The sequence below is a fragment of the Microtus oregoni genome, unplaced genomic scaffold (assembly GCF_018167655.1).
Source record: "Microtus oregoni isolate MIOR12 unplaced genomic scaffold, Mior012 000021F_ref0000039, whole genome shotgun sequence".
NCBI lineage: Eukaryota > Metazoa > Chordata > Mammalia > Rodentia > Cricetidae > Microtus > Microtus oregoni.
The window spans coordinates 1,389,943-1,417,505 of record NW_024543080.1 but is presented as its reverse complement, the minus strand read 5'-3'; the positions used below and the strand labels follow the sequence as shown (position 1 = coordinate 1,417,505).

General features: G+C 44.1%; 1 protein-coding gene across 5 annotated transcripts in view; it reads right to left on the bottom strand.

Moving 5' to 3' along the window:
* Positions 1 to 27,563, bottom strand: part of Rasgef1b (RasGEF domain family member 1B) — a 515,623-nt gene that overhangs the window by 136,463 nt on the left and 351,597 nt on the right. For 4 of the 5 annotated variants that reach the window (XM_041671328.1, XM_041671329.1, XM_041671331.1 and 1 more), the window contains one exon: positions 12,562 to 12,642. In XM_041671328.1, the coding sequence (XP_041527262.1) occupies positions 12,562 to 12,642 (81 nt within the window). Of the gene's footprint in view, positions 1 to 12,561; positions 12,643 to 14,204; positions 14,292 to 27,563 lie in introns of those variants that run through there. The other variant, XM_041671333.1, reaches the window with a different exon arrangement.

The window sequence follows — 27,563 nt, the reverse complement described above, 5'->3', positions numbered from 1 at the left end:
ATTTGAGCCGAAGGCATTACATTTCCTGTTTCTCTTCAAGGAAAAGAGCATGGCCACCTCTTTCCAAATGCCTGTGTCTTGGGTTCCTTACAGTTGCAGAAATGAAACTTCTTGGCTGGGTAATTTTTAGGTCATTAGACCTTTGGTTTGATTAATAAAAATAGACTGGATGGCTTATTGGGAATGGTTTTTCCACCTCCAAGCATGCCCCCTTCGGGTTAATGTGAGGCTAGTCTTGCAACAATTTTAATCGTTTAAAACAAAACACAAACACCCAGAAAACACTCAAGAAGCATCAATAGCTCCTTACTGCCTAAAAACTCAAATCCAAATTTAAAAACTGTTCCCCTCTTCTTCTTTCTCCTGTTCCTTCTCTTCTTTCTCTTCTTCCTGATTTGAGATATAATCTGTACATGTGTCCCAGGCTTGCCTAAAACTCCTGCTCCTCCTGCCCCAGGATCCCAAATACTGGGGTTACAGATATGCACCACCGCACCTCACTCAAATTATACACATACATCCCCACACTTTTCTTTCTTTCGTGCATTTATCAGAGTTAATATTTTTGTATTTTGTCACCTGCCTTCTTGGACCCACACTCACCTCTGGCATCTGTATCTTTCTCATTCCTTTCTCCTAACAGCTAATCTAGCTTTTTTCTTTTTCCTGAAAAACCTAAACATAACTCATCTGTAAGCAGCTCTGTGCTGGTGGTCCCCACAAACCTTTCTGCTCTTTAATCTAAAGAGAATGTCATAATTTGGCTTGCAGTTTTTTTTCTTTTATTTCTTATATTAGATCTGTTTTTGGCTTGTCGTACTGCACATAGGCACAAACCCAAAGGACTACATAGGCCTTTATTTTTAGAGCTTGTGCAGTTGAAATTCCTATGACATATTTAAGATTAATTTCAATGGCATGACGGATGATGTGATCTTACAAGTGTAGATGACCTTTCATATCTTATGATTTCTAGAACATTCAAATGACTTTAATATCTCACAAGGGGATGAGTCTACTTCCGGCTTTGGCATTTGCCAACTTTTCTTAACCAAACATACTGCAAAGGGTCTGTTCTGAGCTTAGGACTCATAGGGTTTTCTTGACTTCGTCAGAATAGACCCATCCTTTGCTTCATGAAGGATGAGAAACTAGCCATCTCAATGGAGATTCTCCTGGCCTGGAAGCTGATCCACCCAAGTTCTCAAGAATCACTGAGATGACCTAACCTAGCTGATATAACACAGATTTAGATGCAAAATGATTATTTAATCAACTAAATTTGGGGTGGACTTCATGCAGGGTGAACAGTACTGGATACAAAGGGATGTGAAGAATGTTAGCAGTGAATCATGACTGCAAGGGATATCAGCATCCTAGGGGAGCAAACCATGCGCTGAAGCTAAACTATAACTGTATTGTATGAAAAGTTCTAAACTCGAGTGAAAGAACAAACGTAACTATGTGACTATAAGATAACAGAGCTAGAACTCATTAACAAAACAGAGTGGCTGCGGTTTGACCACAAGGGTATGACTAAACTTTATGTTTCCATACTTCCATCAAAGCTAATTTTACACAAAATGAAACTTTATCATGTGCTGATCATTTAAGAGCCTAAAATAGAATTTGTCAGAGAACAGAGTTGGATGCGAAAGTCACAAGGAAGGACAGAAGGGGATGCAACTGTAAATTCCACAGAAGCACTGCAGGGGAGGAGGGTTGCAAGAGCTGCTGGCCACATTATGACATAGGATTAGACATGTCTCATGCCCTCTCACTAAAGACAGGGGCGCGTGTCTTCAGATCAGCATTGGGAAGATGTTGATTTCGAGAGGACACACTATCTATGACTTTAAAGACAGGTCCTCTACTTTTTATGATACATTTATCACACAGTTTTGTGATATTGAGCCAGCTGTGTAACATTGCTGAGTCTGTTTTCTCATCTGTAGAATGCAAATAACAACAGGACCTTTTGAAAACATGGTTAATATTAACTAGGACTTTTAAAGATTAAAAAGTCCAGGGTGTAGCTCATACATAGCTAACACTCAATGAACTTTACTTTCTGTCAATATAGAAAGCATTAGTATTATGGGATAAGTTACTTAGGAGAAAGAAAGTGTTCTCTCTCTCTCTCTCTCTCTCTCTCTCTCTCTCTTCCGTGGATGTAGTCACAGGAAGTGTGTCAGATATTTGTAGCATACATCTGAACATCAGATGGGAAGTGGCATTTCAATTATCTACAAACACAGACTGATTCTTTCTATATCCCTTAAGACTTGAATAACTTTGTGTTTTTCAAAATGCCCAGGACTATCAACCAAGTAATATTCATCTGTTTTACTTGATAAAACTTGACTTTATAAGCTGTACTTTATACTTTCCTTGTCCTAAACATTATTTCATAGTGAAATAAATTAAGATGTGTGAAAAGATTTTAATGATGTGAGATTCCCCTCTGTATGCTGTGAATACTATTGGTTAATAAAGAAACTGCCTTGGCCTGTTGATAGGGCAGAACTTAGATAGGCAGGGAAAACTAAACTGAATGCTGGGAAAAAGAAGGGAGGAGTCAGAGAGAGAAGCCATGTAGCCCCGCAGGAACTATAGCTGGTAAGCCACAACCATGTGGCAATATACAGAATGATAGAAATGAGTTAAATTAACATGTAAGGTTAGCCAATAAGACGCTAGAGCTAATGGGCCAAGCAGTGATTTAATTGATACAGTTTCTGTGTGATTATTTTAGGGCTAAGTGGCTGGGAACTAACTAGCAGCCTCCTTTCAACATGTAAAGATTTTTATTAATTTTGTATATATCTGCATGTGGGCATGTTCATGTGAGTATAGAGACCAGAAGTGTTAGACCCTCCTAGAACTGGAGTTACAGGCAACTGTGAGCCGTACATATTGGGAATTGAACTCAGGTCCTCAGCGAGAGCAGTACATACTGGACTGCTGAGCCATCTCTCCAATCCCATCAGAGATCTTTGTAATATGATGAAATTAAAGTTGCCTTTATATATAGATGTTAACTAAAACTGAAGCATGCAGATTTGCATGTCTTCAATTCTTCTCTATGCCATGTTTAAACTGTTATATGAGAAATTCTTTCCTGTTCACATTTATCCTTGCTAAGCAGAATGCCTGCATTGTTTGGTACAATAAGCTGAGCTTTCTTCTTTGATTGACCTAAAATCAAAAGTCTTGGCTTGCAGGCACTCACCACTTCTCATTTCTTTCTACTTCCCTCACCTGCCAGGGCTATCCACAATTATCCTCTCCTGCTAATGGCACAGCAGGTAGTTCTAACGGCCGCAGCAATTCCATTTAATGAAACAGACCTGGTATAATCACCTAAACTGGATAATATGCCTATCTTCCTCAATTATCTCATTGTTATGAGGTAATAGAGAGGAATTCACATTGGTCAAGGCATCTACCTTTATGGTTTGTAACTGATAATCATCTTGCCTTTTTCTTTTTTTTACAATGAGTTCCAGCATAATAATAGGTATTAATAGACATTAATCATCTCCATAGAAAAGAAATATTTTAATTAGGGTTGAGGGTCTTGGACTGTAGTGAAGAGAATCCTAAAATGTGCCAGTGACAGAAGGAGATTTGAATTCTAAGACTGAATGAGCTCTGGGTTCTGGGCGTGGAGAGAAGTGAACGGACAGACACAATGCATGGGCACAAGAGGGTCATTTGGTGCCCAATGTGCATCACATGTGCAACGCACCCAAGATTCTTCAATGCCCAGAGGATGCAACAAGGGAGAGCAGTGCAGCCATGGAAATGCAGAGTACAGATTCAACTGGGAGGTGCGTTTGCAGTAGAGAAGGGGGAAAACTAGCTGTAGACCAGAAGGAGACTTTTGAAAAGAACAAAGAGCCAAGCAAGACTGAGTGAAAGGAAGAGAGCAGGGAGGACACACTGTGTTGGCGGGAGCATGTCCATATGAGTGCAGAGGCCAGCGGGAAGCCACTCGGTCTCTGAGACAAGTAAACTGATAACACTTACACTTTGCATCCAGTATCTAAATGAGATATGGTCCAGGTCATAATCAGAGCCCAAAGTGTAAAAGGAGAGGGCGAGATGCTAAGCGTTTAGAATCTTCTGACTGTAGTTGCTGGAGGAGCAGATGTCCAGGAGGGAGGGACTATGAAGGATGGCAAAGTGTCCATCTTTCCATCTTGCATTCTTGAGTCCGAGGAGCCAGAAAGAAAAGTGAACTAACCAGTTTAGTTTGGACATGTTGAGTAAATGAGTCAGTAGAACAAAGAAATCTGCTCAAGGAAGCTAAGTTGGCTGTCTGAAAACAGTGCCAAGATGGCACTGTGGGAGACCCACAGTTACAGGTGCTGTGGAGGTTCTTCAAGACACACCGAGACGGTTGGATGAAAGTGGAGGGATCAGAGCTCATGAGAGTCAAGAAAGGAAAAGTGTTCACACAGAGGCCAGCTGAGTCAGGTACTGTGATGATCTTTGTCTTTGTCTTGGGTAGTTAGGGTTTTCTTACGATTCTAGCAAGATAGTCTGGGGCAGCAAAGAAAACTTTTATATTAATGAGCACAATCTCTCTCTCTCTCTCTCTCTCTCTCTCTCTCTCTCTCTCTCTCGTGTGAATCTCAACATAATGACTCTTATTTCCGATTGCCTTTTTGAAAAGTTTTTAGTGGAGAAGTGGAGACTTCTGGTTTTTGTCAATGAGCTGTCATTTGGTAAGCAACTGTCTATTAAGTAAGAGTTGGTTTTTTTTTTTTTTTTTTTCAGTAAGGAGTTCCTTACAGGGATGGGAGAGGCAGTGAATGAAACTATCCTAAGCTCGGGAAGTCAGAGCCTTCCTCTACCACTTCCTCTTCCTAACAAGCAGCTACTATCCGATAGCACTGCACTCAGTGCTCTGGGAACATAAATAAGAAATAAGGTACAATTCTGCCCCATTCCAGCCTGTAGCAAGGATATTAGAAGCCAGTGAAAGAGACAGATATGCAATCAACCAACCTTAAAAGAAGGTGGGTTGAAAGAAATGTTCATAAAGGTACAAGCCACGTTTTATGGGGACCAAAAGTAATTCTCCATCTCTCATGAAATGCAGGAAATGACCTTTAAAAACAGACACAATTGGGGAGTTCACTGCACCCTAATTACCTGCCTACTCTCCAGACCATAAACTTTTATGCGTGATCTGTTCTCTGTTCACTTCATTCATACACATTTATTTTAACAGGCATCCAAATGACCTATATGCAAAACTTAACAAGCGTTCATGGCAAATGGCGATCTCAACTCCACCCTTGGTTTTGTTTTGATTCCTTCATTAGATGGAACTTTAATGATCTTTAATAACACCACTTGGATTTTTTTCCTTGGGAATGTCAATATTATTAACATCAAATGCACAGCCTCACGGCTTATGTGAGCACCAAGCCTCCTTCTCCCACAGCAGATAAACTGGGACACCTAAATATATGGCATAGCTTCTGAGGACTCCTTCTGAATATTTTGATCTTCATAACCTCATGGTGACATTACTGCTGCTCCAGCTCCCTTTAAAGTTCTTTGCAAAGCCATTGCCTTTAGAGGGTCTGCCCAACACTGCGTGCTCAGAGATTTCCTATTGGTGCAGAATTGCTATTTTTAACCAGGGCCATTTGGTAAAAGAAAATCTAAGGTAGGTTAACTGCAACCAAAATGGCCTACAGTATAAGACAAGACATAATATTTTTTTTTTTCCTTTTTACATCCTTCTTGTATCCTCTTGGAAACTTTGGTTCTATTTCAACAGGAAAGCGGTTGTCTAAACGTTAGAGCGACATCTCTGCTAGGTGGATCAGGCGCAGGTTCTGAAGTCAGCATGCTTGGATCTGGATGCCATCTCTCCCACCATTTATTAGTTTTGTGACCTTGAAGCAGTTGTTTATCCTCGAGGCTTCACCTGTAAAATAATTAAGTGACATACCGCCTATAAAAACTTACGTTAGTGTATGGTGCAGAGTCCTCAAACAGTGATGGCCATTAGAGCAATTATTATTGCTGTTATCATTGGGAACCAAATTGCCCTGCAATCCTGTTTAAAGTACGCTGCATCATGCGGGGTGGGTCATATAAATCTACGTTTCCTCTTCTCGCGGGAACATTTGAGCCAGTCTATTGAGCAAAAGGCACACTTGGCATTTGTCAGTTGGGCTCTGTGAGACAAGCTGGGGCACCGCTAATGGGAAGAACTGGTGCATAGAGATAAGGAAAGAGTAAACAGCGTCCACGCAGTCCAAACATGACACTGTGCCCCGTGATAATGAAGCATTCCACAACAGAAGGGTCTGGGGTTGTTTATGTGTGTGTACGTGTGTGCACACTTAGCCCATGTATGTTGTATTATGTAGTTTAACCTTTACAGACCAAGAGTGAAGTGAGAGCAGAGGAAACATGGCTTTCTTTCTCACATTTCTCATTTCTACTGTGCGTCGACATCAACATACGTGGGGAAGGAATTATTAATTATCTAATAGCATTAATAACCTATTATTATTATATCAACTGTTCATATTTCTTTTATATTCTGCAGCTTCTTACAGGTAGGACTTGATACTTTTAGGCTTGAAGGAAGATGTAAATTGTATTGTCATTGATTATGCACTCTTGTTAAATTTTTTAAAAACCCTCTGAATTCTTCCTGAGGCTATAGAGTGGCAGCAGGTCAGGCTCCATGCCCTACTGTCTTAGACTGTGCCTCTCAACCCAAACGATTTCCTGAGGATGGAGCCAATGTTACGAGCCTTAGCGCCAGTGGTCCTATAGGTGTTGGTGAGATCCCTGGTAAAAAAATTTCAGGATTATATATTCCCATTCTTGATTATTTATCATTTACAGGACAGTACTAATTGAATTCATTAAAAAATACCCTGTCTTCAGTAGGCCTATACCATAGAAAATAAAATTTAAAAAATCATTATAAATGGGGTAAAGATAGAAACAGCCAGCTGAACAGCAAACAGCTTCAGTCACTGAGCCACCAGCAGACAGCACCATCCCTTGCCACAACCCAGTGCCCAGGGCTCTGAGGAAAGGCCCAGCGAAAGAAAGAAACTGTCCTGGGCTCCAGTGTCTAGCAGTGGTAACAGCTGACGTTTGAGAGAGTTGAACTGTGAAGGTCAAATAGAAAGTGTTCCAGACGGAGACATGAGAGTAGGTCATTTTCCATATAATCTTGATTGACGGAGAGAAAACAAAGCTGGGGTTCAGGGTGTTTGCTCCACGGAGTCAAGCCCGCCATAGCAAGTGAAGAGCTGGAGATAACGGCATATTCCTAAAGTGCTGACAGCTGCCTACAGATGATGGGAATCGACGGGAAGATTGCGCGCTAGACAACGGCTCGCTCTGGTTGTAGTCTTTGCTCTTGCCTGAAACATTATTCTGCCTTTTAATTCTCTGAAAACCTCACACTCGTGTACTCTGAGCTTTGTGTCATTTTCATCCCCTCCCCGAGAGCCCCTCTCATTAACACTCTTTCTGAAGCCCTCTTTTCCTCAAACAAATCTTCAGCTACTTTAATTTGGGTGGGGAGGGACCCCTTGAGTTTAACTAGACTCGCCTGCAGGAACATGAGTAGTAGGGATTACTCACTGGAACATAGGCAACTTTTCAGTGGCTACACTGCTGACAACCTTCCCCCAACAACCATTAACTGCTTGTAGTGAATGGTAGGGCCTCATGAGCCTCACGAGTCCCGTGACACCCCATCCCACCCATAATAAAATAGTGGCGGGCACATCTTGTGCATGTAAGCACAGATGCAGTGAGCCCCTGGGTATGATGACAATCACATGTGGGGAATGTTCTCCTCTCTAACTTCTGGCTCTCTTTTTCCTGTCTCTTCTCCCAGAGGATCCCTGACCATGGAGAGGTGATGCCCCATTTAGGATCAAGCATTCCCTGTCATGCATTCTCCTGCCCTTGTGAGTCTCTACATTAACCACAGCAGAGAAAGAACCGTGTCTCTGATAGAAACTAAGGTCAGCTTTAACATAGGAGTGCGAGCATAAGCATTCAAAACATTAAATAGTCTACTTCTACATGTTCATTTTGTGCATATGCACACACATACAGCACACGTGGTATACACATGTGAAGGTCACAGGACAACTTACAAAAGTCAATTCTTTCTTTCCTCCCACCATGTAGATCCTGGGGATCAAACCCAGGTCGTCAGACTTGGTGGCACGTGCCCTTATCCACTGAGTCATCTCATTAGCCCTTAAACATCAGCATTTAGAACACAGTTGGATCCCTTGCCCACTTATCTACTATAGTTCCTGAATATTTTCAAACAAATGTTATGGGCCTCAGTTCTGGGGATTTCTTTGAATCCAGATAACCCAGGTGCATTCCCTTCAGTCCTTGAAGGCAGGGTCTTACCCATCACCCTTTCTCAGAGGTCAGTGTGAGCTTCTCCGCCTCCCCATGCCCAGGCTGGATTTAGATGGAAGATGCTAACAACTCAGTTCTGCCCGCACTTCATCCATTAGCTGCTGTACCTGCTTGACCTGCGCTTGACACTGAATGCCTCAACGGTGCAGGCAGCTGCTCTCTCCCCTGCTCTAGGTAACTACTGACTTGGATACCATACTGTAGCAGCAATACCAGCACCCAAAGGGTACAGGTGCAAACAAGATGGAAGGCAATGTCTGCCTTAAGCAAGTCTAAGCAGTCAAAGACTCCAGAGTCAGAGACCCTCAGTCTTCAGTGTGGCCCCTCTGCTATCCTGTCTTAGTCCGGTAGAGCAATTCCAGCTTTGGTTGCCACCTCCATATGACACACCCAGTAAAAGGGATAGCATTTGCAAATATCATTTTCATTCACTTCCCATTGGTTGTAATCTAGGTCCAGCAATGTCTAGATGCTAAAGGGGCTAAGAGTGTACTCTTATCTTGGACACATGCCCAACTAAAACCGCCATTATTTTAGAGGCAGAAGAAAACAGACCTGGCAACTTGACGATTTTCTTCTTGTCATAAAAACTCCCAGAAGACAAATATTTGGCTTTATTCATGTTGCCTCGATGGCCAGAAGCACACAGAGAAGAGATGAAACTAAGTCAGGTGTTCTTATGTAGAAAATGTAGGCTCCTCTATTACTATAGCTATTGAATGGGTGCCTTTCTTCCCTAGGAACTACCTACTGATTGTTCCTATACCTTTAGGTAGTTTTTGTTTAAACAGTAGTAGACCGCAGACTGGTTCTGGGGTTAGCATCTTCATCTATTTGGGTCACCGAAACTCTCATTAATAAATACAAAGTGCCACGGCACTTAAAGACTGGGTGTTGTTCACCCAGACCCGGGTGACATATCACGATCGGGAAAGGGCTGTGCTGTAGAAGACCACGCCCCTCATTTACAAGGCTCAATGCTGTTTAGTAAGAACAGTTTTATCTGTACAAAGGACGCCCCTAGTCTTTCTTCCCACAGATGCCTCCAAGCTTTGACACGCAGCAGCACTGTTGACTCTGCGGTCCCCGTCCCTTCCTCCGTCCCTCTCTTTTTATCTGGTGTTTATCCAGCCACTTCCACCTGGCTCCTTCAGCTTCCCCTTCGCTCACCCAGAAGCACAAAAGGGTCCAGGGAGCGTGTTTACTTTCTCATCCGCGCCCTTCTATTTAATAACACCACTCTCCTCTTAGCGCTGTATCTCTCTGCCTTCTCCCCCAGTCCAATCGAGTCTTCGAGTCTTCAAGTTACGTCTCTCTGGAGCCAAGGTATGTCTACCTACCATCTGAATTCCTTTGAGAAAGGCAAGTTTGTCTTCACCATGGTCATGGGCAGTCCCTAATCCAAATGACTCTGTTTGCTTCCTTGTCCCAAGGCCTGTGAGGGTTGTGGGGCCCAAGGCGTTTGCACAATGCCTTCTGGAAGCATTAATAGAAATTTTCAAAGACCTAGGGAGTGAAGTTTGACACCACCCCTTAATGCTACCTATATCCTTGGGTCTTTGGATCTCTGCCATCATTGGCTAGTTCCTCTTGAACCATCCACTTTCAGTCTCGAATTAATTTATTTAAAGCCAGAAATCTTTTTCTTTTTTGCATTTGCTGTAATCTGAGCAACCTCTAAGGAATAGCATATTTACCATCAAACATTCTTAAATATTCTACCCTGATTCAACTCATAGAGCATCCCCTCCCCCAGGTCACACAGTCCTCTAGCTATAACACTGCTGAGTCTGCCCTGCTGAGTGCAACTCCAGCTTTCACAACGGGATCTTGAGCAGCTAGAAAGAGAAGGAAAACAGGGCCTCCAGGCTATTCCCAGGAAATCCCAAAATGCATATTTTTAACATTTGCATTCTTATTTCCATAAATTTGTATGTTCCACGTGAAAGGCAGTGACTCCAGTTATGCAAAGCTAAAACACCCGGCTCTCCTTTATCTGCAGGTGAATGCTCACATACTCTCAGCTTGCGTGCCTGCTGCCTACAGTGATTTTTTTTTTTTTTTTTTTTTTGGCTTCTCCTTCTCAGTTAGCATCCAAAAGTGTCCCTGCTTTACTCCGATCATGGCCATTAAAAACAGAGTTATCCTTTAGGGGCTTTACTACAGTTGGCTCCCAGATATTCTTTCCTTCAACTATGAACTCACACCGGAAGTGTCTGTCTAGCTGGCATTTTTGTAAGACCCTACTTTCTCCCCCGCGAGGAAACACTGGCTCTGAATTCAGTTGGGACAGCTTCATCTGGGTGTGGAACTTCCATGTAGGTCTAGCTTTCAGTCTTCTACTCCCCTGGAAAGTTTTTGCAGTGAGGAGGGCAGGCTGGATTCTGAGCAGAGTAGCGGTTAGTGCCAAGCGCCCACATCAAGTGTCTTCCATTGACTCCTTTAACTGAACCCTGAAAGCAGCTTTTGCTGTCAGGGTCATAGATCTCCCCTGCACTTCCACCAGGTCATGGATATCAGAGCGATGGAGAAATAAACTCACTAGAGTACTTTACAACAGCTATATTAAGTCCAGAAGTCAGGGCCGTGAGAAAAGAGAGAACATAAATGTCCTTTCGGGTCCATCTCAACCCAACAGTTTTGGGAAAACACAGAAATAACTGTGCTCACTGAAGAGCAGGTGAGAAGAACCTGAGGGCCACTCGGAGAAACCATGTCCCTGGACCCAGAGTGGCCATACTGGACCGTAGTCCCTTTCAGTTGGTCAAGAGAGACCTCTCTGAGGTGCATAAACTTCTGTTGACAGCCTCGCCCTCTTTCCTCAGACAAAGTGGTGGTTTATTAGGAGGCTATGGGCCAGAGCGCCCAGGAGCTGAGAGAAGCAATGAGCACTGAAGCGCTTGCCAGAGCATTTTGTGGGCAGTATTTTGTTTGTTGGCTGGTTTCATCCTCAGGACAAATGAAACTCCTTTCACTGAAGCGAAGTCAGCAGAGGGGAAGTACAGACCTCACTGAACACTGAGAGAACACAGTCTCAGGAAGCCTGACCTCTTCCCTGCCACGTCTGCTCAATGTCAGGCCTGCTGACACCACAGTCGAAGGCAGGCTTCCTCATCCAGATTTCACTCTACAGACCAAGGCCATGGGCGGAATGCAGAACTGGGGCCAAATCACCGGAGCTAGGCAGGGAGAGAGACCCATCCTGCTATAAAGATTGTAAGAACTGGCTTGCCCATATGCATCTATGAAGACCGTTTAAAGAATTTTTATGTATTTTGTTTCTCTTTCCCAAAGACTGTGATTCGTCATCGGCATTGGATTGTGTATAGAGGCATCGGAACCAGGTGCTTTGTGCCCTGTGTGAAGTTGTACCTGGAAAATGCCTCTGAGCAGCAGGGCTGTCTTCACCTTTCTTTCCTTCCTTCCCTCCTCCCCCCTTCCCCCTCTCTTTCTTTCTTTCTTTCTTTCTTTCTTTCTTTCTTCCTTTCTTTCTTTTTTTCAAGACAGTGCTTCACTATGTAATAGTCTTGGCCTACCCTGGAACTCGCTTTGTAGACCAGGCTGACCTTGTGCTCACTGAGATCTGCCTGCCTCTGCCTCCCAGGAGCTGGGCTTAAAGGCGTGCGCCACCACTGCTTGGTTCTCTTCACCATTCTAAAGTGTATTGTTGCCTTCCAGTTTCTCCAATTCAGCCAGCTGGAAATGTGCTTTGCCCAAACTTACTATTTAACTTTCCATTTTGCTCAGTCAACTCGTTTGCATAACCCATTCAAAACATGGCTAGACAGAAAACAAAACAAGTTAAAAAAAAACTTGCATTGTGGATATGGAGTAAAATATTTCACCTTTGCAACAGCCCCCCAAAACAGGCCTGGTATATGAGCAGTTCTTCTAACAGGAACTTGCTCAAAATCTAGAGAAGGTCAAGGGTACTCCACCCATGTCTGTCGGACTCAACACTCTGCCACTAGTAGCAACCAAAGAGTTGAAGTTCAGGACTTTTAACGACTACTCCTATGAGATGGATTAGATCAATTCCCCCAATCGCTCAAGACGAAAAGAAAGAAAGGCCATTTTGCTCAAGTTATGACATACAACAAGATGAGAAAGCAGTCTTACTTTCCCTCCTGGCTTCTCAATCAGAGGGCTCTTGAGGCACGCGGCAGCGAGACTGCAGTACACAGGCGTCCATCGCTGCTCCTGCAGAACAGAAAGACAGAGATTTCAGACTGTGGGGGCTCTCCTGCAGGGAGGAGCCCATTCCCTGCCTCAAAACCACCTCCAGCACTAAATGCAAAGGGTGACATTGAAATGCCTGAGCCAGCATTTTCACAGGGTTGCTTCAGGCTGCTGCCTGTGCAAACCCATTTAACCTTGTTCAGGGACATATTACAAAACCACTTACCACATGTCCAAAGAATTCACAGATACATGTTGACAGAAATTCGGAATATTTCTGCTTTATCTGTTAGGAGATCTTTCTAGGACTTAGGTCAGCATATAAGACTCCAATCTCATTGTCTGGAAACAGCACTCGGAAGTCTCTGGCTTCTGATTCCCGTGTGGCAAAATTTCCAAAGTTCTTTTTTTTTTTTTCTTTTTTTTTTAGTTCTTTTTGAGACAGGGTTTCTCTGTAGCTTTGGAGCCTGTCCTGGCACTAGCTCTTGTAGACCAGGCTGGCCTCGAACTCACAGAGATCCACCTGCTTCTGCCTCCCGAGTGCTGGGATTAAAGATTCTCTCTGCTTAGAACCCACTGAAGAGACCCCACTGACTCTTTCAGCCTCAGCTCCAACTCTCTCCAACAGTCATCACAAACCTCAAGTTGCACTGTTCCATGTGATTGCCACAAGTCCCCAGCGTCTTTGTGCAACTCCTGGTTCTTAATACCTTTTCTTCAGGGTCTACCCTGGAATTCCCACCCGTCCTGTAAAGCCCAGATCAGATTCCCAAGGAAGCACATGACTGCTTCACAGGCGAGAGGGATAGGTTTCTCTGTGCCGCAGGTCCCACTGAACCATATTGCTAGAGAACACAACCCATTACTGTGTCCCTGGGAATGTGGGCTGCTGAGGATGGGACTTAAGTCTTGCTTTTCATGTGGCTTCATTATCTAGCATGGGTCCTTCCACAGTGGAGGTCAGTGGTTCTCCATCTGTGGGGTGCAACCCCCTGTGGGGCCAGTTGATTCAATCCCTGGGGGTTGAATACCGTATACTCTGTATATCAGATATTTACATTATGATTCATAGCAAATTTCAGAGCAAGTAACAAAACTCATAGCAAAATTACAGTTACAAAGTAGCAACAAAAGTAAATTTATGGTTGGAGATCACTACAGCATAAGAAACTGTATTAAAGGGTCACAGCCTTAGGGAGATTGAGAACCTCTAATGTAAGATCTTTCTTCCATAGGTAAGTTCTCCTTCAGCCAACTGAAACTTTTCACGTCTTTATGAATTTCCATGATATGCTATTAGACCCAACTGCCTCCAATCCAAACTCACATTTCTCATGACACGTATTTATCTCTTGTAGTCTTGATAGAGAAGGGACGGTGAAGAACTTGTTAACAAAAAGGGAAAGAAAGAAACTAAACATATCAGGCTACCCAATAAAATAAAAATGAACTTTAATAATAAATCAGCAAATATTGACACATCCCTCCCCCCTGCTGTCCCTTAATTGGCTGTGTTCCTTGAGGCAAGGAAGATTTTTTTTTCCCACTGGTTTGGAATCTCCCTTCCTGCTGCTATGAATTACCTTCCCTTCACCCGACTAGGGCAGATCACACGCTCTCCACCGGGGTGGCGCTGCCTATGAATATGGCTTGTGTTATTTACACACATCTCGTAGAGCGTTCTGAGACAGAGTGTAGAGATACCTGTGGCCCAGAAGGACAAAGCATAATTGCCTGGAAGGAGGTTCTGCAATTTCCCCTCAAGAGAAATCATGCCAAACTCTGACTGCAGAGGCCGGAAAGGGGGGGCTGTGCTCAGATGCCCAGGGAGGCCGCCTGCTGTCCATTAGGAGTTAAACGGAGACCAGCAATTCATTTCACAGGTCATGTTCCAGCCATCAAAGTGTAATTACCGTCAAACCCCACTGGCACAAGCCCCAACTGTATTATGAGTGAAAGTTTTATAGGATTCTAAAGGATCCCATTACAACTTCCGCCTTCTAGAGATAAAAAGACACTGGATTGCACTAGGAAAAAGGCCTGAATAAATGTATTAACTTGAGACTGAAACCATTTTTGTCGTTGTTGTTGGGTGTTTGCTTTTTTTTTTTTTCAAATGAAAATAAAACTTGCAGTGTTGGTGATGGAGAAACATGACTGGGTTTGGAAGAAGTCAATCTGTTCGAAGCAGCAGATGAATTTGAGAACACTGCCCTTCAGTTGCTATAGCAACGTGGAACTAGCTTTCTTGGGGGCTTGGGCAGCCTGTTTTTCTGCAGGCCAAACATCCCCTTGATCCCCCTGCGCTGGGTACACTTGAGACTAAGACAACAGAGCATTTGCAAAACACAGATTCCTTACGTATAAACCGTTTGTTTGGTGGGAAAATATGATTCTGGGCTGCATGGGTCCATATGCAAAATGTCGACTAGTGTCGCGCACATAGTAATGATGAAAAGACTTTCCTCTTTTCTGTCCCCTGCGCTCACCTCAGGGTTTTCTCAGTTTGTTCCCTTTTCAGTGCTGAATTGCTTACATGGCTGGTGGGCATGAACAGTGATGCCCCCAACTTCACACTCGCTGACTGTGGGGAATGAGAGCACTTAGGATAGATGTGGAATAAAGACAGAAACAGCCATGTTGAGCCCCTTCCCTGCAGGGGAAATTAGCCATCCTCCCAGACCTCTGCAAAGTGAAAGCAATTATCACTTCTTATCTTCCCACCATATATTCCCAAGCTCTCCCAAGGAGTTGTAAAAGTCACTGATCCCCAAGGGGGTGTGTATGAAAGTCAGTGGTCCCTTAGGGTGTGGGGGGAGCTACCTGCTCTAACTTTCTGACTGGGCTTCTCAGGCTAGCAAGGCATCAAAGACCTCCGGATAGAATTGGAAATATGAGTGGCCCTTTGTATGAAAAGACAGAAGAAACCAGGGCTTTGAAGGAAGAGAGGGACCAACTGGGTCTTCACCTTATTGAACAGAGGGATCTGTCTGGGCACATCTGCTTAAGGGCCGTCACTGGGCAGCTAAAGGATCTAAACGAACTTTTCCTCCAGGGCCTTATTTTTATACTCGGGATAAAACACGGCTATTTAAGACCATCAGCTCTCCCATCCTCTTCTCCGCTCCTCCAAGTGAGCTGGGAGCTAGCCTGTTTTGCCATGGAAGCAGATTCTAGCAAGGGTTACCATTTCTCTAGCTAGCCTCCCCTTGACCCCTTTTTTCCTTATTTTAAGTGGGGCGCAAGCGTAGCGGAAGCTTGCCTAGGTAGTGTCAGTATTCCCTACGGAACTGCTGAGAGACCACCTTAGCTGCCCTTCACAGAGCTCCAGAACCACATCCGGTTCCGGGTACCTACGAGGGAGCTTGGATATCTCAAACAACCTGTGGAAAAAGAGCAGGGAGACGTCCCTGAATCTAGATGTGAGGCAGATAGATAGCTGTCACCGCCCAGGCCCCTGCTCTCTCTGCCTCTCCCCCAACCTGACTGATGAGGGACTAAGTCGCTTTGGACTTGCCCCACCCAGGCCAGCCACCGTCCCTTCCTTGAGGAGGAGGGTAGGGTGGAGGGCAGCTATGGGTTGACTCACCCGGGGTTGACTAGACTTCCTCCCTTTTGCGCCACATGAGTGCAGTCTGGCTGAACTTTAGTGAACTGTGTCTGCTCGAGGCTCGCCTCCTCCCTCTTTGGTTATTATTATCACAGGATTCTGAGCAGACAGGGTACCCCCCCTTGCGCCGTTGGAGCCGGTGCGGGGGTCAATGTGGAGAGCATCCCAACTTTTAGGTTTCCCAGACAAACCTGTCCTGTTTACGGCATCTTTCTGTATCTCCCTCAGCCCTCGCCCACCTCCCTGCCTGCACCCCGAAATCTCTGCATATAAATTTCCCTTCCCTGGGTGTTTTACAATGAATATTGAAATGTCCTTATTCGTCCACCATACTTTGTGAACTTCCCTAAGGCCTGTACCCACCACCAAGCTATCATCATCTAAAACATTAAAGTAGGGGCTGCTTGGAAAAGACCTTTCTACTAGGACCTTCTCCCATAGGTGAGCTTCCTGCCAGGAAAACACATGCCAAATGCATGTGTGTTTAGTGAGCATACTGCATTGTAGCAGACCCGCGGGCCTCTTCCCATCCTGCATTGTATATTTCCAGCAGTTTGATGTAGTCAGGATTGCCACCATGCAGTAAAAACGCAATGCCCCATCAGTGATGCAAACGGGGACACGTGTGAGGTCTTGGGGTATATTTTTACTATTTTCTCCTGTAATTAAAACTACTCTTTTCTATTTGTGCTTTGAATCATTTCTTTAGGCTATGTTTCCAAAAATAGAACTCCAGGGACAAAGACATAAACATGTTTATAGCTCTCGTTATTTTTGTTCAGCTTACAGCTTTATAAAAGGGCCTGGCTGACTTACAGAGCTGCCTCTTGTATATTGTACAATGGGTGTGTGTATATCTATTACAACACACATACATCACCTTTTTTTTTTAACAGCAACCCCCCCCCCAACACACACACACATACCATATCAACCTCACGTTTACAGATGAGGACAATAAGGGCCACAGAGGTTAAGTAACTCAGTGTCAGATGACCAACGTCCTCTTTATGGTTGCATTGGTTTCAAGCATTTGCTGTGCCCAGGCTGTCCCTGGTTTCAATGAGTAACTGCTGACTATGTCTCTAGCCTATAATTTCCTTAGCTTGGGCCACAGTGGAAACCGTGAGCATGGAGTCACACACATTCGGCCAAACTCCAGATCCAACATATTAGTAAGTCACATAACCAGTGAGCCGCCGAGCCTTGCTAAGCCTCAGTTTCTCCAGAGTAAAAGGGTACGGTATCACAACATCACAACCTTATTTGGAGGCTTTTAATAGAAACTCGGCTTAGCAAACAAACCAACACTGAAACAATGCTCCTCCTGTTTTTATTCTAATGAGAGACGCTTTGTTGTGACTCTCCTTGGAGCTTTTGCGGCGTAAAACAGAAGCTATTTATGAGTTTCCATTATAGCCTAATGCATAGCTTTCCGCCCCTGATGTCAATCATCTAATGATTCTCTAGGTGCTGGAACTTACTTCTGTGCTAAGTTTAGTGAGGGTTTTTACATATCTATTTATAAGCTGTGTCATAAAGCAGTTTCTTAAAATATCTGAGCAAAACTTATTAATAAAGATTATGAAAGGTACAGATAGATTATTTAGATGTTTACTAGTATATGTTTACTTCAAAATTTTAAAATATTCAATACTCACTGATCACAATTTTAAATACAAATCTATCAGAACTTATACAATTAGAGTATTTATATAATAAAGAAATATTTAAAATATTTTATGGAAGTACTAAAGCATATTAATTCGTAAGAACAATCTTTAAATAGTCAACGCTTATAGACTAAGTTTGTCTATCCCTAAGGGCCTTGGAAGTGAGAAACCTACAACACAGCGAAAAGTGCATTGCCCTTAAAACTGGCTTTGACACTTGGTTGATACAAAACCTCTTTGGGGTTTCATTGTGTATAATTTTTTAGAAGGCCCAATAAAGCAATATGCCTAAAGCAATAAACAATCTCTGATATATCCCCTAAGAGAGGCATATAAATTGCATAGCTCTTCAGAATGTCAAAACAAAGCATATGTTACTTAAATCTCAGTCCATTTATTTCTAAGGTGTGAACCCGAATTCTCTAGTAGTTCAGGAAAGCGAAAAGAGAAATGAAGACAGGAAGTCATCTACTGAAGCGTGGGAAAATAGCACAGGGGAAGAGACAGTTCTCTCTAGTTCCCATAGGTCGCTGGAGTTCAACTTCACCCTCAGCAGGAGAATGAGGCTAGGAAGTGCTGTGGAACAACCTTGGGACACTGTAAGTGTGTATTGCTGTCATCGTTAATAAAAAGCTGACTGTCCAATAGCTGGGCAGGAAGAGATTGGGCGTCGAGGCGGCCTGACCCAGAGAGATTGCTGGGAGGAAGAAGGGTGGACTCACAGCAGACGCAGAGGGAGCAGGCGATGAACATGCTATGCTGATAAGGTACCGCCATGTGGCAGAGCATAAATAAGGAATATGGGTTAATTTAAAATGTAAGAGTTAGCTAGTAACAAGCCTGAGCTATCGCCAAACATTTATAAGTAATCTTAAGTCTCCATGTTGGTTATTTGGAAGCAGGCAGTGGGAACAGGAAAACTCCATCTGCTCTGGGAGGAGGAAGAAGAAGGAGGCGAGGATGTAGGGGGTTGTTGCCTATACCTTTGGGTGAGGACGACTTGGAGAAATGTAGATAATTGAGGACGGTTATGGATGGGAAAAAACGTGCTGTGGTTGAATTGTGCCACCTCCAAATTCCTACGCTGAAGTTCTAAAATTGCCTCATTTCTATGTTTAGAAGCTGAGACTGTTTTTTTTTTAAAGGCAGGTTTCTCTATGTAATAGCCCTGGCTATCCTGAAACTTGCTCTGTAGACCAGACTATTCACAAACTCACAGAGATCCACCTGTCTCTGCCTCCCCAGTGCTAGGATTAAAGGCGTGTGTCGCCATGCCTGGCTGGAAACTGGACATTTTAAAGAGTTAATTAAGTCAAATGAGATCCTTAGGGTGAATCCTAATCCAATTTGACTACTATCTTTATGGAAAGAGATTTCAATACATGTATGGATAGAGAGAAGACTGTAAAACAGCAGGGGAAAGACAACTGGGTACTAGCCAAGGAGGGACCCCTCCGAAGGAGTCAACCCCATCCGTAATCCGCGGTTAGTCAGACCATTAGAATCAACAGAATGCACACCGGGGTTTGAGGGCAGTTGGCAGGAATGGCCATGGACAGGTTCCTAGTGCCCGGGCAATCAAGGAAGCAGGACAAACCCTGGGCAGGATTATAGGAGAAGGGAATGAGCACAGTCGGGTGCAGAGGGGTGCTCTGTGTAGGAAGAAACAACCAGCATCAAATGGCGCAAGCACCACCATTTGTTTTAAATACATCATTTTTTCTATGCAAATGTGCTGCGTCTGGGTGGATTTACCCCACTTTCCTCGCTCAAGTTTCTGCTACAGTCAAAATTTTCTGCTGTCTCCCGCACACACATTCTGCTTATTTATAGTTTATTTTGTCTTGGTTCCTTCTTCTCCCCGCTCCTCCCTGCCCCCACCCCGTTCTACCATCTCCTGTGTGAAGGGATTTCATGCACATCCCATGTTTCCAGGCCTTCCATACACTTCCTCATTCTCACAGCAGAGGTGACGATGGTGCCCAGGAAACGAGGTGGGTCCAGTGAGCAAGCCAGGTTCTGAAGGAACACACTGGAAAGAAACTCTAACCCAGAGGGGTTAGGAGACCCAAGAATGCTTCACAGAAGTGGCAGCTTCCACATCTTGCTGCCTGCCCTCTTATTCATCTCCTCTTGGGCTGTAGAAGACTCTGCATTGTAGCTCCGTGTAAATCTGTTCTCCACAGTATGCCTGGTCTTTTTAAAAATAAAGCGAGTTGTGATCCTCCCACGGCGGTGTTCTATTTTCTTCCTGCTCAAACCAAACACTTCAGAAGTTCCCCCACTCTTTCCCATGCAGAATAAAGCTTCATCTTGGCCTATAGGCTATTCTTGGTCAGGCTCTCCCTTTTATTCCTGACCGATGCTGCCCCGTGTTCATCTTTCTTCCAGTGTCCTTCCTCAGACCCTCTGCTTGTGCTCTTCTCTCAGCCTAGAACAAAACCGACGTCTTCTAACCTCCGAGCATCCACTCCTCACTTCCCTTTCTAAGTTGATCAGTTTCCCATTCACAATGAAACATGGCTGTGGTTTCCACTGGAGACTGTCCATTCAAATCCTTCTATGTTCTCATTTAGCAGAACAGCCCTCCCTCCTTTGGGATCTCTGTAATATTCCCACTTGCCTGAGACACTTGTCCTTGCAAGTGTGTGTGTGTGTGTGTGTGTGTGTGTGTGTGTGTGTGTGTGTATAACACACACATAGTGAGAAGTGAAAATAGCTATGAATTCTTTATACTCCAACACAACTTTTACAAAAGGGAATAAGCCTAATGGTGCTCCCATCTTCAGGGAACCCTCTGTTTCCAAAGTAGGTAATTTTGGCTGGTATTCACATCCTCTTTTCCTGGACTTTTGGATGCAGAAAGTGTGGAAAGACGAACATCTCTAGACAGAGCACCATCAAGGATAGACACCTTATTTCCCCTCTTTTGGATTAGTCAAAAGCCTACTCAGAATTACTATGCCATTTCAAAGAAATTTAACAGTTAACATCAATTCTATACAACGCAGGCCTCCTCTAGCCTGCCTAGAAAGTTACTGCAGAGCTAGGATTAAGTGGGATCGGTTGGCTGATAACATGCCAAATGGAGCCATGATGGCAGACACAATCCTGTCAATCCTGCCCGAAAGGTCATGACTGTTGCCTGCTGCTGCCTGGACACCTTTTCCTCATCCAGTGTTTGGTGACCTGGTAGATAGTACTTTGCAGTCATAATAGTGGTTAATGCATTTGGAACAAAGCTAATCTGTCTTACTAGAAGTACTTAACGATAAATCAACAGAAACTCAATTTGGATGCATCTTTAAGATGTGATCAGAAATAATGAAATGACTCTAGTAAGAATTTCCGAAGCAGGGATTACATCCATAGTCAAAATCCTGACTCTGTAGATGAGTGTATCGTATTTCCCTCCCATGTATACTTTGATTTACTCTGGGAAGGAGCTCTGAAAGGGGGGGATGGTTTGTTATCTTTAGCTACCAGAACAGAATGCCTTTGATCTCACACATCTTCTCCAGTGGCCATGCTTCCTGGGAGGTCAGAGCTGGGCACCATCAGTCCTGCCCTTGACTGACGTTAATGACAGATGCAGAATCTGTTGCATGCTGCTTTGAAGGAGCCAGAGACGCCCAGCCCTTTGCAGCACGAGAAAGCCCCCAAAGCTGGAATTTACCTTCACATCAGTAATAACTGAATGATTTTTAGGGTTAGATTGTGTTACGTCATTTGAATTAACTGTGACGACGTGCTGGCTTTGGAGAGGAATTGTTTCGTGGACACTGGTACTCTGAACTTGATAGCTAACGGGTCAAAAGTGCACGTTATATGTAGGTTTTAACCTGTCAGGAGATTTTTATGTAGCCAGTGATAGTTACTTTTTTGTATGATTTTTGTTTGGACTGCAATGCTGTGCCTTTAATTTGGTCTTCTTGCTATCTTAAGTTCATTACCATGTTTCATGGCATTCTTACAAGCCATTTCGCATATAAAAAGCAGGGCTTCATGTTTTTATTTCTAACAGCTTCATGTAGAACCTGAGACTTACGATGAACAGGTTGAGTGGCAGGCCTCCTATGTTGTCTCTTGTTATGTAAAGCTATGGCAGAATCTTAGTGAATAGAATACTTCAAAGGTTTGTTGTCTTTGTATATTAACAGACTGTGTTATATAAACTTACATGAGAGATGCATTACTGCTCTTCCTGGGTCATGTTTTCCTAACATTTTGCGCCTCACACCTCTGCTGAGTTATTAGGAAGGTTAAAAGGAACCGATAAATCATTTTTTTCATTTTAGACTTTTAGATAATCAGTTGATATGAAATATAACTTGATATGCAATTTTCCCTGTTTCAGAGGATATAATGATTATAGCAGAATATGCCCAGAACATTTTGGCATGAAAAGAGATTGAATAAATAGTTAATTTACTTTAAAAACAAAAAAGGGTGTTCAGGTAGGAGATGACAGAGAGGTCCAACTCCATGACTGAAACTGAGAAGGGGTACACTGGAGCATTCCACTTGGATCTGGCTCAAGCTGGAGTCTTGTTCTTCCCAGTTAACTAATGTATACCTCAGGGATGCTGAGGCTAAGGAGAGCTTCCTTGTTTTAGTATCAAGTATAACATGGCAAAAAAAAAATAATAATGGTTGCCCCGATACTGTCTTCTTTGAAGACTTTACCCCATTTATGACATTGCAGGTATGTATTTTGACCCTGTTCGTGTGGTCAGAAACAGGATTTGTGTCTCATGGCTGTGGATCCTATCGGCTGAGCTTTCTGGTCAAGAGAAGATGGTCTGAACGGAACCTAGAACACAGAGAGATGTGACAGCTCTGATGGAGCCCTAAGGAGCATCTGTGGAAGGACTGTCAGGTGCTGTGTTTAGTTTTCAACTGATAAACTTGCTGGTCCATTTTACTTATTAAAAAGTGTGACCCGGAGAGTACATTATCTATCTGAGTGACTATCTATCTATCATCTATCTATCTATCTATCTATCTATCTATCTATCATCGATCTATCTATCATCTATCTATCTATCATCGATCTATCTATCTATCTATCTATCTATCTATCTATCTATCTGTCATCTTCTATATACTTATTGTAAAGACAGGGTCTCAGTTTGCAGCCCGGGCTGACTTGGAATTCTCTGAGTTGACCTTGGAATTTACTATGTAGACAATCCTGGCCTTGAACTCATAAAAACATCCTCTTGCCTCTGCCTCCAGAAATCACAGATAATCCCAGTTAACTGTTCTTACTGGCTGATTTTAAAAGAGATTTTCTGTTGGACAAAAACTTATGAAGTATATATGACTAGTAGCTACTGAAATTAAAAAAAATGGTATTTAAGAAATTGGTATGAGTTTGCTCAAATCAACTATAAATAATTACAAAACAGGAATCAGAAATGGTTTTATTCCAAAGACCATACTGTTTACCAGCATTGACACCGACTCTTTAAGATTGAGAAAACAATTGATAAATTTATTATAAAGCATTTGAAACCAGTTTTGTTAAGTCCAAATAAGAGCAGACAGCACTAACCACATTTCAGAGTTTTGTATTGTTTTGTGTCCATGTAGAATATTCTAGGCAGCACGACAGTTGCGTCATTAGTAAGAAAAAACATCCCAGGGAGTAGAGCGCACGACAAATTGTAAATATTCGAGTTTACTGGAAGCTTCTCAGTTGGAATGTGCATCCCTACTGAGGTTTAAAAAAAAAAATAGAAGTCTTAGGTAATAGTGGGTGAACCCACACCCATAAAATAGCTGCATCCCTAATCACTACCAATTCAAATGTGTCTAGGATAAGGACTAACACCTCTTCACCATCAACATTCGTCTCTCTTCCTCAGAGTCAAGGTTATCATTGTACATACACCACAGAGAGAAAATACAATTTGATTTGCTCTTAACTTTTGCTTTGCTTAACTTTTAGATACTAAATTTAAGTCCCCCTATCAAATACTGAGTGATTTGGCCTGTGGGACTGGCACAGACTCTGAGGTTGACGTGTTCACATGAGGGTTGGCTGGGAAGCACGGAGGGCACTTTGGACGTGTTTTATGTGGCTGCTGACTTTTCAGTGTTGGGCTGGCATGAACTGTTCCTGACCTGACCCATTGTAAATGGCTCCAGGGTGGCTTTATCCAGATGCAGAGGATTTCTGCCCCAGATGGCATTTCCCTTGAGTCTAAATTTCTGTGGATTCAAAATGGATGTCACAAGAAGAAGATTCGGGAAACTGACTGGATTTGATCCTGGGAGGGCATTTTTGCACGTCATGTCACATCAAAAGGCAACACTGGAATCCACTCCCACATCAGCGGTTAGGGTCAATCCCCAAGAAAAGGCTTTTCTCGGCTTGGTAGGAAATGCAGAACCAAGGAGTAAGAAGAATAAAAACATTTCCCCTTGCTGGCGTAGTTCATTACATTGTTTCACAAACCAGCCCTTCTCTGAAAATCCCTTCTGGCCAAAAGCTTCCGGCAACACCTGCTGCCTGCTGCTTACATTGTCACATAAACTTGCCAGGTGCAAATCAAGTAATTAGTCAGCCTTGAGGAGAAGCGACAACCATGTCTTCCAGACCATAGCCATGCCAGCACTCTGTGCTGGTGTCCTATCTGCAGGCTGGGCTGCTGAGAGCTATAGAGGCTGCATGCTGACCAGCTGTTGCTCCTGCGATTTCACTCTCGCCTTTGGAGTGTGGACACCTGAGGTCTTGAAAATTCTGGCGGGAGAAGCGAGCACCTCCATGCACCTCCATGCACCTCCCACTCTGTCCAGGCTGCAGGCAGGAAGCACATTACCATCCCGCACTGGGAAAAGCACAAAGACAGCTGTACGCCACCAGGAAATGCACAACCTCAGCCCGTTATCCTATTCAAAGGTCTCCAAGCTGCTGTATTCTGGATGGACAGGAAATGTTCCTTCAGTGTCCCTGGATATAATGGAGAATCTTGAAGACAGAAAGGTCTGTCAAGGATGGATGCTCTTGATGGAAGACAGTAACTGAGTCTTGGAAAGCCCCCCCCCCCCCCCCCCCGCTGCCGCCATCGCCCCAATTCAACTATGAAACTCAGGAAATGAGGGAGGCACTGTTGCCTGTTCTAAACCTGGTATTCATGTGCCTTTTCCAGCCAAAGGCACTTTTAGCCTTGTGCTCAGTCTCTCTGAGCCTAACAACTAGATCCTTACCGTGTCATTTCAGTGACTGTTGTTGACCTCAGCTTTCAGAGACGGTTAACACAAACACAACACCATCTCCCTTCGCTTCTCGTTTAGATGCTGGAGTGCATCTGTCACATCACTGCTGCCCTGGGGGACAGGAGAAAGAAGAGACAGCCGAAACTAATCCACCCCATTCTTTCGTTACCTCTACCTGGCCTCTGCTTGACCTGAAATCAAGAATTTCGTGTGCCAGCCACCAATCATGGCAGGTACAGCAGGAAGCGTGCAGGAAGGAAGAGCTATCTCACTGACCTTTCAGCAGGAAACGCCCTCTGCTCTTTGACTGACAGCTCTGAGCTTCGGCCCATGAAGTCTATTTGTTTTGGCAGAAACTTAGAATCTGGGTAACGCCAGTTTTCTCATCAACTGGGAATTCAACTTAATCTGTAAACTTGTAACAAGCAGGTTGAGCAGATTCACTGCCTTGGTTACTCTTGGCAAGCGCTGCCGGCACACTTTCAGGGGACATCGCCGTCATACACGTGGACGCGCCTTTGCTTCCTGTCATCTATTCTGTCTGCATGCTGACTGTTAAGTCCTGAGCGTGTCCTGACCTGGGAGGGCTGTGATCTGGAAACTGGCGACACCCAGAGCAGCTGGGAGCTCTGCTCAGTTGCTCTGTCTTCTGGGTTAAAAATGTGGGTGGGGTGGTGGGGTGCAAATAAAGGGGCTGGAGAGGTTTTGGTTTCACATTTCAAGGTTCAACCTGGTTTCTCTCAGCATGGACAGAAATCCTGCTGGCCAGTTCATCTCTGGCATCCCCCCTCCCCCTCAGCCTCGCATGGAATAGGCGAGGGTGAATGAATACATTTGTCAGCGCTTTCTGAGTTGCGCCGTGTGCAATTTGCATACCTTATAAAGTTAGTTACAATGAGGGAATATCTTAACAGTGGAAGCTAGTATGTTGGCAGTGCCTCATATTTCATTCCTATCAATTGCCTGGATAAGTGTATCAACTAGTCCATGCAGAAATGGAAATCTTCCACACTTGGGAGGAACAGAAGATGGACAACCGCAGAGGCTGTTCACGTATTTCCCAGGTGGATCAGGGTGATTAAGGAAAACTGGGCCTGGCCCTACATCCAACGCCTTCTGCCAAACCTGAGTGAGGTCAGTGACTGAGTTGTTACGATGGAATTCCCTGCACACTAGGAGAAAATGCCACAATCCACTGTCTTCAAAGGCAGTGAGCCTTTCCTTCTCCTACTTAGTGGCCCTGAGATTCCAGGCCCATTTGGACGTTTCTGCTCCAAGAGGTGCATTCTGCTGGAGCCGCCTCACGTTTAAAGAGGGAAAACAAACCGAGCGTGGAGAGGTGCTGGTGCAGACACAGATCTCGCAGCTGGCCAAAGTCCCCAATAAATCACTCGAATGGGCCCATGACCACTTCCAGCCTCCCCGCTATTTTTTCCATCTAATTTACTGAAGAACAAAATAACACTTTAAGTGTTACTCACACGCACACAGTAAGAGTCACGTAATTATCATTATTCCCTTCTAAGTCTATTTCAAGCTTTGCTAAATCCAACTTAACCTAAAAAGTCACTGCTGCGATCTCTAGGCTTTCTCCACAGTTTGGCTCAAAGCCGAGTCCACAGCATTGGTCTCTGGCTGCGAGCGAGGCCAGTGTGCTTACCGCAGCTGCCCCTCCTTTCCTTGTTGGATACCCTGGAGACTTCTCAGCCTCCCTTGACGTCATAATGACCTTGGGAAAGAGGCTGGAAGAAAACCCAGTGATCATTACTGCTAGCAGTTGCATCTTTCCTTACAGCCTCAGACTCTGACGCATCAAGCTGAGCCAGTGACGTCAGAGGAGGCTGGCAACACCGCTGCCAGCTTAGGCTTCTGAGTGACTGTATCCACTATCCAGTTGAGGCACTCAGATTTTAGGGGATCATGGGTTACTGTGGCACTGTGCAGCCTGCCATGACTAACATATCAGTAAACATGTTGAAGACACGACGTACGAATTTACTCTGAATTAAAGAGGGCAAATCAGAACTCCAGAGACATGCTTAGGCCTCAAGAGTGAGTTCTTTCTTCCTTCCTGTGCAAATGACATGTAAATGACAAAATTCACGTATTCAGTGTCCTAGTCAAGGTCACCACTGCTGTGATGAAATATCGTGACTAAAAGCAACGTTCATCATTGAAGGAAGTCAGGACAGGAACTCAAACAGGGCAGGAACCCAGAGTCAGGGGCTGATGCAGAGGCCATGGTGCTTATCACTGGCTTGCTCAACCTGCTTTCTTATAGATCCCAGGACTACCAGTCCAGGCATGGAACCCCCCACCATGGGCTGTGCTTTCCCCTATCAATCACTACTTATGAAAATGCTCTATAGGCTTTCCTACAGCCTGATCTTACGGAGGTATTTTCTCAACCCAGGAACCCTCCTCTCCAGTGACTC